At 43.7% G+C, this 18,399-nt stretch overlaps 1 protein-coding gene across 1 annotated transcript; it reads left to right on the forward strand.

The window, feature by feature from the left end:
• Positions 1 to 383: 383 nt before the first annotated feature.
• On the forward strand, positions 384 to 17,596 carry LOC139350453 (leucine-rich repeat neuronal protein 3). Its single transcript, XM_070991878.1, has 2 exons — positions 384 to 754; positions 13,846 to 17,596. The coding sequence occupies exon 2, from the start codon at positions 14,297 to 14,299 to the stop codon at positions 16,421 to 16,423; it is 2,127 nt and encodes a 708-aa protein (XP_070847979.1). The 5' UTR covers positions 384 to 754; positions 13,846 to 14,296; the 3' UTR covers positions 16,424 to 17,596.
• The last annotated feature ends 803 nt before the right edge of the window (positions 17,597 to 18,399 follow it).

Genomic DNA, 18,399 nt, shown 5'->3' on the forward strand with positions numbered 1-18,399 from the left:
CAGGTCTGCAGTGTGAGCAGCACCTGACACGTCTTTACAGTGCAGATACACTTGATCCAACTATTATCTTGAATCTGCATCATTTTGATATTAGTGGAAATGAAGAGGAAGCATATTTTTAAATAATGTCTTCAGTAGCGCCTGTCTCACCCACTTTCATGTTTGTTTTTCTGTTTCAACACTTTTTAGGACTCATGACTTGTTAATACGGCTATTTTTTGCAGCGTGCTTCACCTCCAACAGAAGACACAGATGAGAACAGGCTTCTGGGATATGACTGACGGCGCCTCTCAGCCAACCAGAGCAGGGATGCTGCGAGCACCTCGCCTGCTTCTCTGACGCTATTGGCTGTTCTCTGGAGAGTCGGGGTTTGTTCTGATATTAATGACTGCTGAGGAGACGGCGGCGCATCTATGTGGTCCGCCTGACACTTGATCGAGGGGAGAGATGCGCCCTCAACAGCCGCTGTGAAGACGGGAAGGGAAGGGCACAGGGAACGCGTGAATCTCTCTCCACACGCTCTCCAACCTGCTTTTGGACTTCGTTTTTTTGCTCTCCCGCACGCAGAAGCCGTGTGCTCCGCTGTGGAAGAGAGGCTAGAACTGATTTCTCATCAGCTGCGTAAAGAGAAGAAGACCACACATTGTTGGCTGGCTTTATGTTGCGCGCTGGGGCTCTCTCGTCATTGGAGCGGCGCACTTGATGGGAATATAGAAAACACATACTGCTTCGAGGGCTATCATGGTTAAATCGGGTAAGTTTACACTGTTTACTTCTGAAATATGTCTGCAATTTCATCCATATCGCATGGTTGCGTCTGTGCAACGCATTTTCCAAGTTAATGAAAAACGGCTGAATTAATTGATCCGGGGATGTTTTTCCGAACATGTAATCTTAGAATTGAAATAACGCATTCTTTCGCCTCCCAGATACCAATCACTCGTGCGTGGTTGCAGAAATCAGGGGAAATATTGCAGAATAATTAAGCTTATGACTGGCCTCGAACCCTCACTTGACGCGGAGACGCGCTTTTGCGCAACTATGCAGGATGCGCCTCAACTAGCCCGGATTTATGATGGACTCAGTTTAGGCTGAAAAGCCAAATTAGTTCGGGAAATTCAAGGCGGACTTGCGTGTGTGTGTGCGGGGCTGTCCGTGTGCGTTAGTGCGTTTGTGAGTGATGGATTGGCAGTTTCATGTCCCCGGGTCCTGCTTAGTGAGCGCACACCAGACACGTCTCGAAGAAATCCACAGAATGGTGCCCCCCCCCCATCCCCCCCCCCCCCTCTCACACACACACACACACACACACACACACACACACACACACACACACACACACACACACACACACACACACACACCTTCAAACCTTCCTGTTGCAAACAGACAAGTCGTTGCTGACACAGGCAACGAAAGTATGTTACACCGCACTCGGGCTTCTTCTTTCTTAAACACGTAACACACTCTTTCTCAGACACACACACACACACACACACACACACACACACACACACACACACACACACACACTCTCTCTCTCTCTCTCTCTCTCTCTCTCTCTCTCTCTCTCTCTCTCTCTCTCTCTCTCTCTCTCTCTCTCTCTCTCCAGCGGTGATCAGAAAGAATTCTTTGCCTTCAGAGCCATCTCCGCATGTTGCACCCAGGGCTCTTGCGGAATGAACAAAGCCACAGAGTCTCATCTTGGAGCGCATTCGCCATCATTACCTGCTTGTGCCCGCACACCCACACATCCATGGATCCGGTTTGCGGAAGAGAGAGGGAATCACTAATCCCTTAACTGCATCGGGGCGTCTCTCTACCCTCTCTCTCTCTTTAACCCCCCCCATTTTATCTCCCTCTCCTCTGTCCAAAATGTGTGTCATCCAGCAGATGTATTACTCATGAATATTTCAAAGGCAGATAAACAGATAATGGCCGATAATGACAAATGTGATTTTCACCAAGGAGGCTGCAGAACGTGATTGCTGTAATCCTCTGTGCAGACGTGTTCTGTGGATGCATGAGTGTGTGTCCGTGTGCTTGTTCCCGGTGATGGATACAATAGATTTTGGCCTCCACAGTGCGAATGACTCACCCAAAGCAGCTGCTCACTATGAAACACACAGTCAAATGCCACATGAGAGCCATCGTGCCCTCCCATCAGACACCACACCACGCTGAGAAAACCTCTGCCTACACACTATGCATTGTTCCCACTTCGAATGATTTGACTGCCTGCCGATCGAGCCAAGGCTGTTTGTAGCTTACATTATAATATTCAGCCAGCAGCTTTCCACCAGTGAGCACATATTAAATGGGAGGTTTTCCTGCTAAGCATCGAACGGTGGCAGTTGTGAATGCCAAGTCAAGCAAAATGCAGTCCCAAACTATTTTTGAGGTTCAATATTAAGTGCATTCTGTATCATAACATTGTAGCAACATTGCAGTTTCTCCCCCATGCTGATAAAACCAGTAAAGCAAAGCAATAATGTGTTGCCTTATTAATTTTGGCACATTTGTTCAAAACAAATCAATATTACATGTCCACACTAAGTCACACGCTTAAAGTGAGTGGCTTTGCGAATTGTCTATTGATCCGTGTGTGAAACGGTGAGAAGCAGTGCGGAGGGGATGGTGGGCTGGAGGGGAGGCATTGTGCCTGCAGTGGCCTTGTGGAGGCTTGGAGCGCATGATCGGCAGCACCGTGTGGGTGTTCCATATTAATTTCTCTATAGGCAGAGGGCAGCAGGTTCCTGCGAGGTGAGAGGATGTGTGGGTGCTAAATGCTGCTAGAGTCAAAGTAAAGTTCAGGAAGCCCGCTGCTATAATGCCATCAAAATCACATTTATTTCAAGACTTTTTTTTCCATAATGATGGTAACAAGATGCCTCAGGATCTACCAGGGCTCCTGAGTGGAATGCATGTAAACATGTTCACAAGACGGCTGCAGGGGATCAGCCTGTGCAGCCAAGCATAGGCTCTCTGATAGCATCATGTTCCCAAACAAACACAGGCACCCATTAAAATGGAATAAGCACAGCCAGAGGGCAAAGGCAACGGGGGGAATGAGAGTGATATACACGTTTGTCTTAGATCTAGAGGACGGACTGTCGCAGACCCAAATTATATGAAAAAAAAAAGGGGAAACAAAAGGATCAAAGTGTGGCTTGATGACAGCCTCCATGACATTTTGGTGTTCTCAGTCCATATCAAAGGTCAGAATGGGATGCGACACTTCCTTTGTACCCAGTGACATTTACTTTTACATCTGCACTTTAGGTATTTAGTTAGCACACGTTTCTAGAGTGTGTGGGTACAGTGTTTTAGGACTGCTGGACCCACACAGCTTTAACAGAAGGGGTGCTAAAAAATGATCACATAGAATAGATAAATGTTAGGTAGACTGATGCTGATATACACACACACACACACACACACACACACACACACACACACACACACACACACACACAAAATCAAAAGCTATTAAGCACTAATTAGTCTGCTATTGTGCAGATTCATATCAGAGCTGGACATGATAGGGACATATGCCCATATTGCAGTTTCAAACATGAGGAGAGAAGAAGGAGGACATCTAAGGACCACTGCTGTGCCGTCCATCTGTTCTGGATTCAGATTGATACGTATAGGCCCTCAGTGCACTAATGAAAAGCTCGGTTGATGTTGTATCAAGAGACCAAACCTAGTGATCATGTATGGGCGAAGCTGCAGTGAGACATGCGTGCATGTTTACGGGGACGGAAGCCTGTACAGACACACTGTTGCAGAAATATGCCCCTAAATGCGCATACTCAAAGCACTCAGTCTCCAAATCAGCCAGCCAGTGTGCTGCTAAACCTTTGAATGGACACAAAGCCATCGTGCCTTTGAAAGCGCCGTATCTTTCATCTGTTTCAGCTCGGGAAGAGCAGCAGAGAATGAAAACAGAGGGAGAAAGTCCATATCAAACCCCATGAAATCATAATAAAGAGGTCCAAGCCAGCGATAAATGCATTTCAGTGGCATATAATGATTGATTCCGTCTGCCGTAGGAACTTATTCCCTGCAGGCTTGTGGCCCCTTGACCAGCCATATATTATTCATATAAATATAGATAGCTGCGCATCTTAGAGGCAGCACACATGCCACATTTGCACCTGCAGATTCAATTTGGCTCTGACTTTGAGGGATATGCCGCTGGCTCCATCCACCCCCCCTCCTCACACCTCCCTCTTTCATTCTGGCTAGCAGCAGTACACGGAGCATTATGCAGATTTTTTGTCAAGAGTGAGTGCGATTATGTTGGGGGAGAAATGAGTGTTGGAATGTTCGCTACGCCTTTGACCTTATCAGCGGCAACCTTAAGCTGGATACCTCGGTGTAATTTTAATAGATGCAGCACAATGCGAATTAGACAAGGGGACCTAGCTGTGCTCTTTCACTGTGTGGTGCGTTATGCATGCATTATGCGAAGGAGCTTGAGCACGTTTGTTTTTTATGTTCTCTGTGAGGACGCCGTCGGGCCGAGTGGCGTGTGCATGCTCACGTCTGCCAATGCGTGGATCTTGTTTCTGTATTTGTGCATTCCTGTCAACTGTGGTGTGCATGAGTGCAGGTGGACGTGATACAGCGGTCAATAGTGCACCGCGTGTGTTCTCCCTCACTCTGCCCAAGGGCCAGGGTCCAGATCAGGATTTAAAAACCAGAGCTGGGGGTCCCGTGGTTAATTTGGAACATTGATTTTATATTATCAGCTGACTTCATGTTTTGCATCAGCTCCCACACGCACATACATATGAACATACATACGCTTCATTATGCATACACATGGCATAGAGGGTTCCCTTTAATGAACTCTCCCTTACCTGAGAGAAAGCATAATAGTAAATCAATGAGGTGAAGGGCAGAGGGAGGGACAGTAAAGCCTTCTAGAGGCACCCACCCTCCAAGGGGCTTACCCAGAATATCTATCAGAGGTGGACTGGTTGCGTCACGGCGGCCCTACATGTTCCCTTGTGGGTCCAGTGTCCACCGCAGGCATATCAAGAATCTTTTTTCAATTTCCTTCTCTTACTTTCACATTTCAAGAAATAATTAATCCTGGAAAGAGAAACACTCGCTACAAAGAACATTCTATTTTCATTTAGTGTCACTGTCCTATGAAAAGCACGATTTCTTTTTATGAGCTAAAAATGTCCTATTTTTAGTTTTGTGACAGGAGTTTTTTAATGGTTGTAATTTATTCATTTATTTCTCAAGTCATGAGGAAATACTTAATCCTTCAGTTTATCTGACAAAAACGAGAAAATTGTAGATGATTTTTGTTTGGACAGCGACGATAGGTCACACCTATGATTTAATAATTATAAAGTGACCGTCTGCAATATGAATGAAATAGAATAAACTAGTTTATGAGTAACTGGTGATTCTACAGGAGCTATCTTAATACATGGAATGTTTGCATTTACTTCAACTGTGAATGAAAATGGATTTATAGCTATTTCCATTCACAAACGATGCCGGAGATGCAAACTGGTCCAGCAGGGAATCGAGCAGACAGGTGAAGATGGCGGAGCAGAGAGAAGAACTGCACCTAAACTACAAGTGAGGACCATTGCACGTGTCAGGTGGACATTGATTCACTGGGTGGAATGCAATTGGCTCTGGCAGCAGCGATGCAACAGGAACGGGGCCAAATCGCATCCTGAAGGGGTTACCAAAAAGCCAAGCTGCATGGGCCAAAAGAAAGCCATACAGGCAGGGACATGGGTAATTAGAAAATAGCAGCCACTGAGAGAGACAGTCAGACGGTATGCAGATAGACTAGATTTGGCACAGCAGGGGTGACAAGTATTGAGAAGGCAATTAGGCTGACAGCAAACGAGCAACGAGACAGTACCCAGAAAGAAAGACGGGTGCCTGAACATGCAGGGAGATTAAATTAAATGCTTGCTTTCTCTGCAGTCCTTTGCATGGGCGGATTGTGATGCAAAGGGGCAAGATGAAGACAAATGTTGGCAATACGGTGAAGTTGGGCAATGAATCAAATTTTACTTTCAATTGTGCTTCCAACGATGACGAAAACCAGATAATCCAGATAAAGCAATTATTGTCCAGCATTCTGTTTTGTAATAATGCTCGTTTTGTCTTGTGTTATGAATCCAGTGCACCCCTTTAGCCAAAGCCCAAACTCCTCATTCGGCAGCCTGTGGCATGTTTAGCTCAGCTCACTGTGGACAAGTTGCTGCTTGGATGTTGATACTTGCATGAAGCATGAGTGAGTCGCATTTCAACAATTCTTTCTCACATTTTATACATGTAAAAAAAAATTAGATTAATATATGAAATAGGTATTTATATTACTATTATCATGAGTTTAAATCCACTGTGAAAACGAGATTTTTTTGAAAGAGCAACACAGCAATGTTAAATAATTGTGATCTCCATATTGACCAAAAAAATTATGATTAGGTTTTTTCGCCAGACTCAAGCAGCACCACTATAATGTTTTGAAGAGCGGAGACAAATGCGAGATGAAAAGCCCAAGGTTTATAAAGAGATGTCGGGTTTTCAATATCTGGACAAGAAATGATTGAGAGTAGAAAGGGTGTGAGGGGGCGACTTGAAGAAGAAAGCCTTGCGAGGCTTATTACCAGTGGATCAAAATTCCCAGTGAACCATTTCTACAACACACGGGCTATTCTCCTGAAAGACGAGGCAAATCGACTGCGCCCTACTTTCCACTTACGTCTGACCTTTATGTCTTCCACCCAGTTTTACCACAGTGAGTGTAATGTCTACCTCTCAGCAGATGCAATTCTACCTTGTTACTACTTAAACCGTGCAGGCCTCATAATCATCTCCCTGAGGGCCAATAAGCTCCCCATGAAAACCTACATTTAGACTTAATCCACGGCTCAGGTCTCACAAATGCTCTCCTTTATGCTTGTCATAACCCTCACAGAACTTGTGTTTTGTGTAATAAATGATATTATATTTTGCACAAACTGGAGGTCAACCTTTCGCCACACAGGGCATCGATGAGTACCCAACCTGCGACACAGCAATCATCTTTACGCCCCCGCTCCGCTCAACCCCGTCCAAGCCCTGTGGAGCGAGGGGGAGGATTTATAACTCATTTCAATAAACAGCACAAAACAAACAGTTCTGCCCGGCTGTTTGGCTGCCCGGCCGACTTGAGTCAGGCTTGCCTGAATTAGCGCCGCAGAGCCACTAGGACCAATGCTTTCTGCCCCGACTATGCACACTCATTAATTTAAAGTGGTCATATCTCACTGGTCTCTAATCAAGCTGTATTTGTGCCATTACTGTCCGGACCAGCCACAGTGTTAGTATAATAGAGGTTGCCCAGTGGGAAAGTGAGTATGAGGTGTTGCCAAGATCTGAATGGAAAAGCTTTTCACCTTGACAGTGGATGAACCTCTTAAAATGTATCCCCGTCCCACTTCGGGTGTATCACAATTGGCCTGCTGCCGTTTGCACATGGCAACAAATGATGTCCAAATTGTACATTTTGGACACATAAGTCATGAAATCCTCTCAGCACACGAGTACCTGTGGAAAATTAATATTACATACCAAAAAAAAGTTTGTACCTGATAACAAGATCAAGCCAACCTAAATGTGAGGCATTTTAATGAGGAGAGATTCCAAGTTTTTCAGTCGTGTCAAATGTCATGCTAATTAAGAGTAAAATCTGAGACTAACGAGGCCTGGGTACGGTATTTGTGATGGTGATACAATGACACTGTCATCTCTCAACAGCTTCTCAGTTGGAATGTTTTGATGGATAAAGTCGCTCCGAACCTTTAATGATGATGCCTCCATAAAAATGATTTTAAAAAATGTCCGATGGAAACAGCATGAAAATTTGCATGACCCGGCTTACAGGTATATTTTTAAAGTGGCTGTAATCAATATTTTTAACATAAGAGTTGATCAATAATGTGAAATTTGAAGATAATTATTAGACCAAGGTTGGCATATCAGCATAAAAATCCAGTAACGGTCTAGTTATCATAATAATGACCTGAGTCGGTGCCTTTTTCTTCAGCTCATAGCGTTGTGTTTACCTGCAGCAGGTGGCTGTTTTCAGTGAAAAAGCCCTAAAAACCCACTGAACACTACATACTCAGCAGAAAACAGCAGACAGAAAGTGCGTGACTAGGTGGTGAACAAAGCGAAGGGTAAAGCAGCTAAAGAGCTAAAGATATTTCCCACAGGAGTTAATGGAGACCAAACCAAAGGACCGAAAGTGAATAAAGGACTCGGTGGCCAGAAACACGACTCCAAATACATGATACTGTTTCTCCATATCTGCTGGATGTGTAAAAAGGTGAATGCTGTATGCTAGCAAGTTCTTCATATCAACTTAAAAGGTGTAAGTGCTGTGATCACACTCTGTTCCCGTGCCCCCCAAGTGACCAAAAAAAAAATCTGCTATTGATGATTTAACCATTAAAGTTTTGAGGAACTGATGGTGGCAAACAAAGCTGTATTTCTGTATTTCACAGTGTTAAGGCAGTCCTGAAACAAACCAGATCCCAGCAGCTTGTTTGCTGTATGTATGTTCACAGTCAGGATTAACACTGCTGAAAGTGAAAAGCCCACAGGCTAGACTGTCAGCCTGCCACTGTAATGGAGGGGCTTTGGAGACCATGGCTTGAATGATTGGCCCCCTCCCCCCCGCCCCCATCCTTCCTCTGACACCTGGGAACTCGTGTTAGCTCCATGAGTGAACACCTTAGCCTGACCTACAAAAGACTTCCCTTGGCTCCTCAAGCAAATGCGGAAGCTTAGGCTTAATGCGTTAGTGTAGTTAGACATTAGCTTACAGGAGATCCCATTTCAAGCCCTCTAGGTTAAATTACCCGTTGTTGATTATGTATCTCTCTACTCAATATTTCCAAAGGCCTTTCCAGGCACAGATTACAAGCATCTGTCTTTGAATTCTATTAGCCACAGCCATATTAACCACATTTCTCTTTGTCCAACAGTTGCAAGTTATTACCACTTAATGCCAAACACACATACCATTCGTTTTGCTTGGAAGTCCTTGTTTTCTCCCAATCTTTAGTTGGATTTTGGGCCAATTCCTCTGCTTCATGGTCTCGCTAACGTAATATTTCCTGCAATGACAGCATTCCTGGGGTCACCAGAGGTTAATGCACCACTTCTGATTCTACGACAAGTTCCTCCCCTGGCAAGTCATTTTGTCCTCCAGATCTCGTCTCTCCTCTTTCTCTTCCCTCTCGCTTCCACCTCAATTACTGGCAAGTGAGCAGCGGATTGTGGGAAATTAGCTCTACATCGTAGCAGTAGGTGTGTGGGGGGCTGCGGCTGGGTAGCTTGACTGGACCTCTTGCTAATAGGTTAGTACAAGCAGTGTGGACTCCATAGTCTCAGTAGTCACGGTGCAAGGCCCCAACAATATAGACTTCACTGGGCTTCACATAATGTAGTCGCACAATACTAATTTACCTGTTCAACTGCCTGTGAATGATTAGGAGAGTTCACTTCAGATGATGCACTGTAGTACAGTGTTTCAGCTTTCTAACAAAGTATAATGAAATGCAGGATCTGTAGCCCAATTTTCTCCCACCAAACAAGCGTTCTTAATGGAGTCTGTGTTGTTGAAAGCTTTTCAGTTTTGCTGATGTGTTAACACATCTTGATTAAGCACAAAGAGCTCTGAGGATGCTCCATCATCTTGTCATTTACATTCAGCTAATCTGAAAGCGGGCACTGTCAAAACATTTCCTTAGTTTCATTACAGCCATCTTGCCTCAATTGTCTATATACCAAACTGTTTTATGATGTAACTAAGTCACTGACTCAACACTGCTCTGCTCAGGCGGTGAGCACGCCTGAAGACTCATGTACATTCGCCACATCAGACACATTGCTACACAAGATGTCACCTCCTGTCCAGTCAGCTTCTTCTTACAAATGCTTGCCTTCAGCAGCCCTTCACTGGGACATTAGCTGACATCTAGGAGACAATGTAAATCAAACCTGATTTGTCTGCTTTTAAAACTTGGTTTATGTGATAATGAAACGCATGCAATATTTAATCTGGTGTTGCTCCCAGAGTCAAATACATGCAATGACAAGGGCCATGAATTAGGAAGCAGAATTAATCATAATTATGATTTAAAAATTTCAAATGTACTGGATGAGTTTAACTCATTGTCACCGCTGACAGCTTTATGGTCAAGTGTAATGGTCAATGTGCCCTTGACTGGAGAAAAAGAATAAGAGTGACTAATTTTTGACAATCATTCAATGTTTTATTATTCAATGACATCACATTCTGAACACTTTATAAACTACCTAATTGGTTTGCTTAAGCAAAGTTTTGACTGTATGAAACATGATATTGTTTTCCAGTGGTATTAAAAAAGCAGCCTCAAGCAGAGATGAGGCATGGGCCACAGAGGTCTGTTAGGTTAGGGTCGGGAAAAAATTTGATGGCGATCATGATGTTGATTTTATAAAAAAAAATGATTAATTGATAATTATGATGGAAATAATCTGCACCAATACTAACATCCCAAACACTGGTAGCAACTGTAATTTTGCTGGCACAGTGAAGTGACAGTATTTTCAATATAATACACACACTATTGGCCAAAACCAGGCCTAAAATCAAGATTTTCATGAACCAAGTGTTGGATTACCATTAACATAATTTTAGCCATATTAATTAGCAGGGAAGTATGTTGTGTTGCTGGCCACACCATCTTGCAAATTGTCCGGTAAAGCCCTCTTAATCCCATCCTAGATTTTCACCAATGTGGGACAACAGACGTTAACATTAAACTAAAGACAATAATGAATTCTCTCTCTCAGTCCGTTTCTTTCCACTTTTCCCACCAACAGCAATGTCCTCCTCGATGAAGTAATGCCTGATTTAATGTGTTGTGAAAATAGGGCAGCACTGTTTCTTCCTCCATGCCAACACGTCCCATTCATAGACCTTATTGTTGAGCTTTAAGAGAAAATATCGATCACAGGATGGAAGCAGTAGCCCAAAAATGTCCCTGCTGACACAATTAACATCATTGGTAAAACAAATAATAACAATAAAGCTATGCAATAACAGTTATCCTGATCACATTACACTGCTGGCAATTGTGATCACTAAAGAGAAAAGCCAGAGCAAGCAGAGGTGAGACCCAAGCGCTTTAGGCTGAATCACAGAGTCTGGCCTGTGCTTCCAGGGCGCGGATCAACTGCATAGCCCACAATGAAGAGCCAGTGCTGAGGGAGAGACTAAACCCTGTTTATCAGAATGCTCTGGATGTTGCAGCTTATTAAAGTGCCAGGTGCTTTTGAAAAATAATACCCCCCCCTTCTCACTCTCTTTCCAATAGCTCCATGTCTGCCTCCCTCCCCCCCTCCAAACCAGACTCCAGCCAGTGCTGGAGCAGAGGTTGAGGAATGAACCCTTGGCTTGGCTTTGCCAGCGGGGCAAACTGCAGCATTTCTGCTGCCTTCAGAAGTTTTTATTTATTTATTATTTATATCTCCCCCCCTTCCTGCACACACACACACACACACACACACACACACACCCCTCCCCTGTGGCCACTGAGGTTGAAACAGTGAGGGTGATGAAATGAAACAATTTCTCTCTTTCCTTGTTCTCACTTTCCAGATGCCGTCACACTTCTTCTCTTGATTCTTTCCATTTCATCCCCTGTCTCTCTTGACTTTTCCCATGATGTGGTGCGTGCTCTTATAAGCCACAACTATCACAAGAACTATCAAACCCATCTGTCCAGTAGTGACAGAAGTGACACACGACAAATTACATGGTACCGCACACTTCAGCTGTAGAGTTTCAGCCATCGCAGCAGACGATGGAGGACACAGATAACGTGGTAATGGAGGATGCGCCATTCTGTTTGTAACCTGCGGGGTGTGATTTTGTTCTTGAATAATTTCATGCTTGTGGGAAGATATTTACGGATGATTCAATCAATATTTGTTACTGTAAGGACTGAAAGAAGCATATCGCCACCGCTGCACTACAGATGGCAGATAATCAAAGGTCACTGTCGATTGTGTAATGTTTGTTTGAGCTTTTAGGGTTAAATGTGCCCCATTTCTCAACAGGACTAATAGCTGAACAATAAAATGTGACAAATTTCCCCAGAAAATCACGCTCGGCACTATTGTCTTTGACACTGTAACAAACCTAGAAAGTCGTGATGTCCCAGAAATACGACTTATGTGCTAACAAACATTACCTGCATCTTAAATCTATAGTTTTGTTCTATATATATATTAAAACCTTGAGCTTTACACCATCTAGATAAGGATCGTATACAGAATCACCCTATATTTACTTTTTTTGAGCACTGTATTTATCCTTCATGTGGGAAACGTATACATTAATACCAGAGCTTCAGAAATTATTGCAATAGAATGAAAAAGTCAATGGCACGTACACGGCTGTCTGATGACAATCCTGCGGTTACAGATGTGATAATTACTGCAGCACACACACACACACATCACACAGTGATGATTCAAGCGTCTACTCTCTGCTAATAAGCAGCAGTTGTACAAAACATTAAGATCAGACTGTGTTTCTTTTACAGTCAACTCTGCACAGCCCTGCTGATGCACTGGATATGTTTTTTATATAATGTGTGACTTTAATATAAATGAGCAAAATGTGAATATTTCACTATGAAGCATGTCGGAAATGTACTTAACCTCTTAGATTTAAAGTTTGTTGTAATGATGTCTTTTTCATTAATGAAGTCATTTATTTCCAAAATTATAAATGAGAGCATGAGCGAGAGAGAGAGACAGAGAGAGAGAGAGAGAGAGAGAGAGAGAGAGAGAGAGAGAGAGAGAGAGAGAAGAGAGAGAGAGAGGAGGGCTGGAGTGAATGTGCTGTGCTCAGCTGTACAATGAAATAACATTTTGCCTATTTTAAATAGTTAAAAATACAAAATCAATATGTGGCAGTCAGTGTTGATATTGTGGCAGGCCACCACAAATAAATCAATGTATGGGAAGCAGTGCATTTCAGAAAACCAGAGATAAGACCTGTGGTACGCTCTTGTTGAGCTTTCATTATTATTATTTGTAAGCATGTGTATCTGTGACCATAGAATCCTAATTATGTATTTTGTCCCTTTAGTCCCTGAGTGTTTGTACTGTACACCTCAACACAGCTGTTTACAGTGTGTGGCCGCTGATGACCTGCATGACCTGTATTTTCTAGTAATGTTAAGTCCTGTTAGTGTGCAGATTTGTTGATTGCAAAGATTAATTGTGCCAAGGCATTAATGCAATTTAATTTTGATGGCTGTCAGTTGCTGGATATTTGAACAAACTGGTGCAAACCGGATCTGTGTAAATGCTTAGTTTGCATGTAACTGTCTCGCCATGGTGCGTGTTGTTGGCTGCCCGTTTACTTGTTGCTATAGTGACTGACATATTCCAGTGTCTTGAAGCAGCTTGCCCTAAAGGCCAATGCTTAAGCCCTAGGATGTCTGTCATTTCAGGATATTAATAAAGCCTTCTCTTTAACCAATAATAGACTCACATTGCTAACATCAGGATTGAATGCCATATAGTGGGGGCACATTGGTAAGTCCCCAGGATGAAATCTAGAAGGTCAAGCAGATGTAAATCCATGGTTCTCTGTCTTGAAGGGAGCATGTATAAATGTCAACATGCATCAGCATGCCTATAACAAATGTCAATATGATCAAATCCTTTTCTTATGACTTTCTGTGACCACCTCCATTATCATGTAATACTCACACTGCTCCTCTCTGTCTTGTTTGTCTTTCACAGGTAGGAATGGACTGGGCTGTGGACTCTGGAAGTTCGTCACGACCATCAATGAGGACATGCATTTTTAAACAGCAGACTTTCCATGGATACCTATAAATGTGCTCGCTATAAGTCCTTTGAAGTATAATATCAGTCCATCGTTTTTTTTCTCTCCCCCCTCCCCCCAGTCACACCTTCTCTGGTCTGCCTGACTCCAGTCACGACCCCGAACTCTGACGCCAGCAGGCAACACTGAGTGATTGGTTGTTACATCCAAGGTTTCCCATCACAGCAAGACAAAAAAAAAAAAAAAAAACCCAGGGAGCCCTTCTGCAGTTGGTGGTGGTGGTGGCAGGGGCGGTGAGTCAATCGCCTCAGCAGCTGCAGCAAATGATTCATTATTTGTGAAGTTAACAGCTCAGACCACTTAATCTACAAGGACCAATTTCTTACTGGAGGAAATCGGTCCAATATGAAGGACGTGTCATTCGTGGATCTTTTTGTTGGCTTGGCCATGGCCTCTTTTGTTGTGGCTACAGAGGAGAGGCCTGATTGCCCAAAGCTGTGTGTATGTGAGATTAGACCCTGGTTTTCTCCCAGTTCGGTGTACATGGAGGCGCAGACAGTTGACTGTAATGACTTGGGACTCTTTAGCCTGCCGGAGAAATTACCAGTGGGCACACAAGTACTATTACTGCAAACAAACAATGTTGCAAAGATTGACCAACCCTTGGATTACCTGGCCAACATCACAGAGATTGACTTATCGCAAAACAACTTATCCTCCATCAGTGACATCCATCTGGGTAATCTTCCTCAGCTGCTGTCCCTTCATTTGGAGGAAAACTGGATACGAGACTTGCCTGAACGATGTCTTGCTGACATGGCTAACCTTCAGGAGCTCTACATGAATCACAACCTCATCTCCTCCATATCCCCAATGGCTTTCCAGGGTCTCATCAACCTTTTGCGGCTCCACCTCAATTCTAACAAGCTGAAGGTCATTAAAAGAGAGTGGTTCGAACCCATGCCAAATCTGGAGATTCTGATGATTGGTGAGAACCCCATTCTTTCTATTGATGATATGAACTTTAAACCTCTCAGTAACCTCCGTAGTCTTGTTCTCACCAGAATGAACTTGTCTCAGCTTCCTGATGATGCATTGGCCGGTCTTGATAACTTGGAGAGCATCTCTTTCTATGATAATATTTTCCCTGAGGTGCCTCATTCTGCCCTGAAAAGTGCAAAAAATCTTAAGTTTTTGGATCTAAATAAAAACCCAATCGCAAGGATACAGAGAGGGGACTTTGTGGATATGCTCCATCTGAAAGAACTGGGGATTAACAGCATGCCAGAGCTAGTTTCCATCGACAGCTTTGCCCTCAATAACCTCCCTGAGCTGACCAAAATAGAAGCCACCAACAATCCTAAACTCTCCTATATCCATCCTAATGCTTTCTACAAACTACCACGTCTGGAAACCCTAATGCTAAATGGCAATGCGCTCAGTGCCCTCCACAGGATTACTGTTGAGTCCCTCCCAAATCTCAGAGAGGTTAGCATGCACAGCAACCCCATCCGCTGTGACTGTGTAGTCCGCTGGATGAACATGAACAAGACCAACATTCGCTTCATGGAGCCTGATTCATTGTACTGTGTGGAGCCTCCTGAGTATGAGGGCCAGCATGTCCGACAGGTGCACTTCAGGGAGATGATGGAGATTTGTCTGCCACTCATCTCCCCCGAAAGCATGCCTGGGCATATTAAAGCGCAGAATGGGAGCTCAGTGTCACTCCATTGTCGGGCCTTTGCTGAACCGGAGCCAGACATTTACTGGATCACCCCATCTGGTACCAGGGTCCTGCCTAACACCGTGTCCGACAAGTTCTACATGCACCCAGAGGGAACTTTTGACATCTATGACATAACAGAGAATGAAGCTGGTCTTTACACTTGTGTTGCCCATAATCTGGTTGGAGCTGATCTTAAATCTGTTTCAGTGGAAGTGAATGGATATTTTCCCCAATCTGTAAATGGGTCTCTGAACGTCAAAATCAAATCCGTGGAGACAAACTCCATCATGGTTTCATGGAAGGCCGGCCCTGGTGCCCTGGCACCCAACATTAAATGGTACACAGTGTCAGGTGCTAACCACCCCACCACTGCGTTTACCACCAGGGTTCCCTCTGACATCCAGGTCTACAACCTCACCCATCTCAGCCCTGCCACTCACTACAAAGTATGCGTGGATGTGCGCAGCATCCACTACAACCACGACACCAAATGTGTCAATGTCACCACAAAGGGATTAGAGCTGGCAGCCAAGGACACAGAAAAATGGGACGCAGCAGTAATCACCGTCTTTGGTGTGCTCTTGGCTGTGATTTCAGTGGCATGCCTGCTTATTTATGTGTCTCTGAGGAACCACCACCTTTATGGGGATATAAGGAAATGCGACTCCAAAGCTTCGCTGACACCAGTGGAAGCTACCGGTATGCACTCTCCTTTCTTTACAAAGCTGTGGGTTTCGGGTAAGGGGCTGCCAAGTGGAGTGGAAGTCAAAGCCACAGTCATAAATGTATCTGACAATGCCTTTTAAGAAGCGCAGCTTTGTAGAGCACCACACACCAACTACACTGAATGGACAAGGCCATGGGCAGGGGTGGACGAATCTGTAGTACTGTTTCAAAGGCATACCCATTGTTGGTCCCCCGGCTCAGCTACACTGACAAAATTATTATTGGACTGGGATGGAACAGTTTATAATAGACTACATGCTCTCCCAGTTTCAACCCTAGCTGAAGTGGTGGCTTTGTAACCGTCCCATCAAACCAAGCTAACATCAACAGGAAGGGGCATTTAATGCTAAAAGATATATTTCAGTACCATTCATAACAAACATGCAGGCAAAGAAAAGGAAGTGAAGATGATGATGGTCAACTCTCTTGTAATTGACTGTTAAATGTGTTCAGAGTCGTGGAACTGTCCGTGTGGTCCCAAGCAATACCGTCTGTGCTTTGTAAAACCTCCATAGACGAGTTAGAGATACAGTAATAACACCTGTCTATATTGGGAAGGGAGATTTAGTAGAGTAGACAAATAACAGTGACTATGGTGTAAGCCTTTTGATGAAATATACCCCCCCTTTTTCTATTTAAAAATGGATTCTTGATTTTTCATGGAAATATTGTTATATATTCTGTTATGTTGATGTAATGACAAATCCTCTGTATCTGACCAGTTTGAATGGGTTTTAAATTAAGGCAAGGAGCAGAAAAAGTTTGATTACAACGTCACATTAAGCTTAATGAAATTCAGCTTCAAAACGAGTATCTAGAGAGGACATTTGCCAAATGGCTGTTTATGCTGTGTAGTTCTCATTGCAATGGTGACTAGGAAACAAATGCGTTGGACTAAAACAAACAGAGCAGGTTGATTAAAACTGAGGCGATCGATGCATTGTCTCCTCATGAAGCGGTCTGTTATGCCCTGGTAAGTGCCTACAACAAGAACTACATGAGGTGAACAGAGAAGAAACTGAAGAAACACGGCCATGTCATCATTGCAGAATCACAAGCTATTCTCCAGTACTTTTAGTGGAAATACTTTCTCAGTATTTTTAGCATACATATTTTAAGAAAACATTTTGTTGTTGCTTTGGGTGTAAAGTTAAAAAGCCATTTTTATATTAACTGTACTATATGTGATCAATGGGCACAACAGACTAATTAAGAAAAGTGCTAAGAAAAAAATAAATGTCATTGTTTCTTTTACAAACAACCGCCTACTTTTCTCCTCTGCTTCGTCTCATATTTGTCACCACACACCTGCTTTAATTCAAACCAAAACTAATTTATAATAACTTTTTTTTTTTTCAATCCAGCTGTGGGAGCCGTGTGAAATGTGCAATGGCTTTTTATCTGTGACATTTCAACCGCAGGCATGTAAAACAAAATATCGATAACGACAAAGTGCTACAAGAACAGAAAACTGTCTTTTGAGGCAGACCACGGGGGGAAAAGTCTGGAGACTTCAGCTGAATGGTTGAATGGTCGTCCTGACCCTGGGAAGAAGAAAAAAAAACAGCAACAAAAGAGCAGAACTCATTAGCTGCCTCATTAAGAACATGTTCGTCCTTCAGCTGGTCTGAATATGGTCACTGTGCTACAGCTACAGCTGCTTCTTAGACAGGGACACAGTGTCCCTCCGACAGAGAGATAAAGTACAGTGCTGGAAAGTTGACAAAGGGTGGGACAGAGCCGAGTCTGAGCTTTAGGACTCGCATTTTATTTGTCTCACTGAATTATCCAGTACACAGAACATTTCACATGAGAAAGCAAAGCATGATGAATGGCTGTCAGAGGCAGAGTGACATGGTGGATTTATCAAAAGGGGCTTCACGCTCATACATCAGGCCAGCCTTCAGCACCATGGACAGAGGCTTTTAGAGCCAAGCTATCTGTCAAAGACAAAGGGAGTTAAAATACGACGTGGTGTGCTCCTCAGGTAATGCTCAGGTCAGACCGAGTCTGTCACTTCGCAAATACAGGAGCCAGCAAGCCTGGCGGAGCTGAA

Source organism: Chaetodon trifascialis, chromosome 22, assembly GCF_039877785.1.
Source record: "Chaetodon trifascialis isolate fChaTrf1 chromosome 22, fChaTrf1.hap1, whole genome shotgun sequence".
NCBI lineage: Eukaryota > Metazoa > Chordata > Actinopteri > Chaetodontiformes > Chaetodontidae > Chaetodon > Chaetodon trifascialis.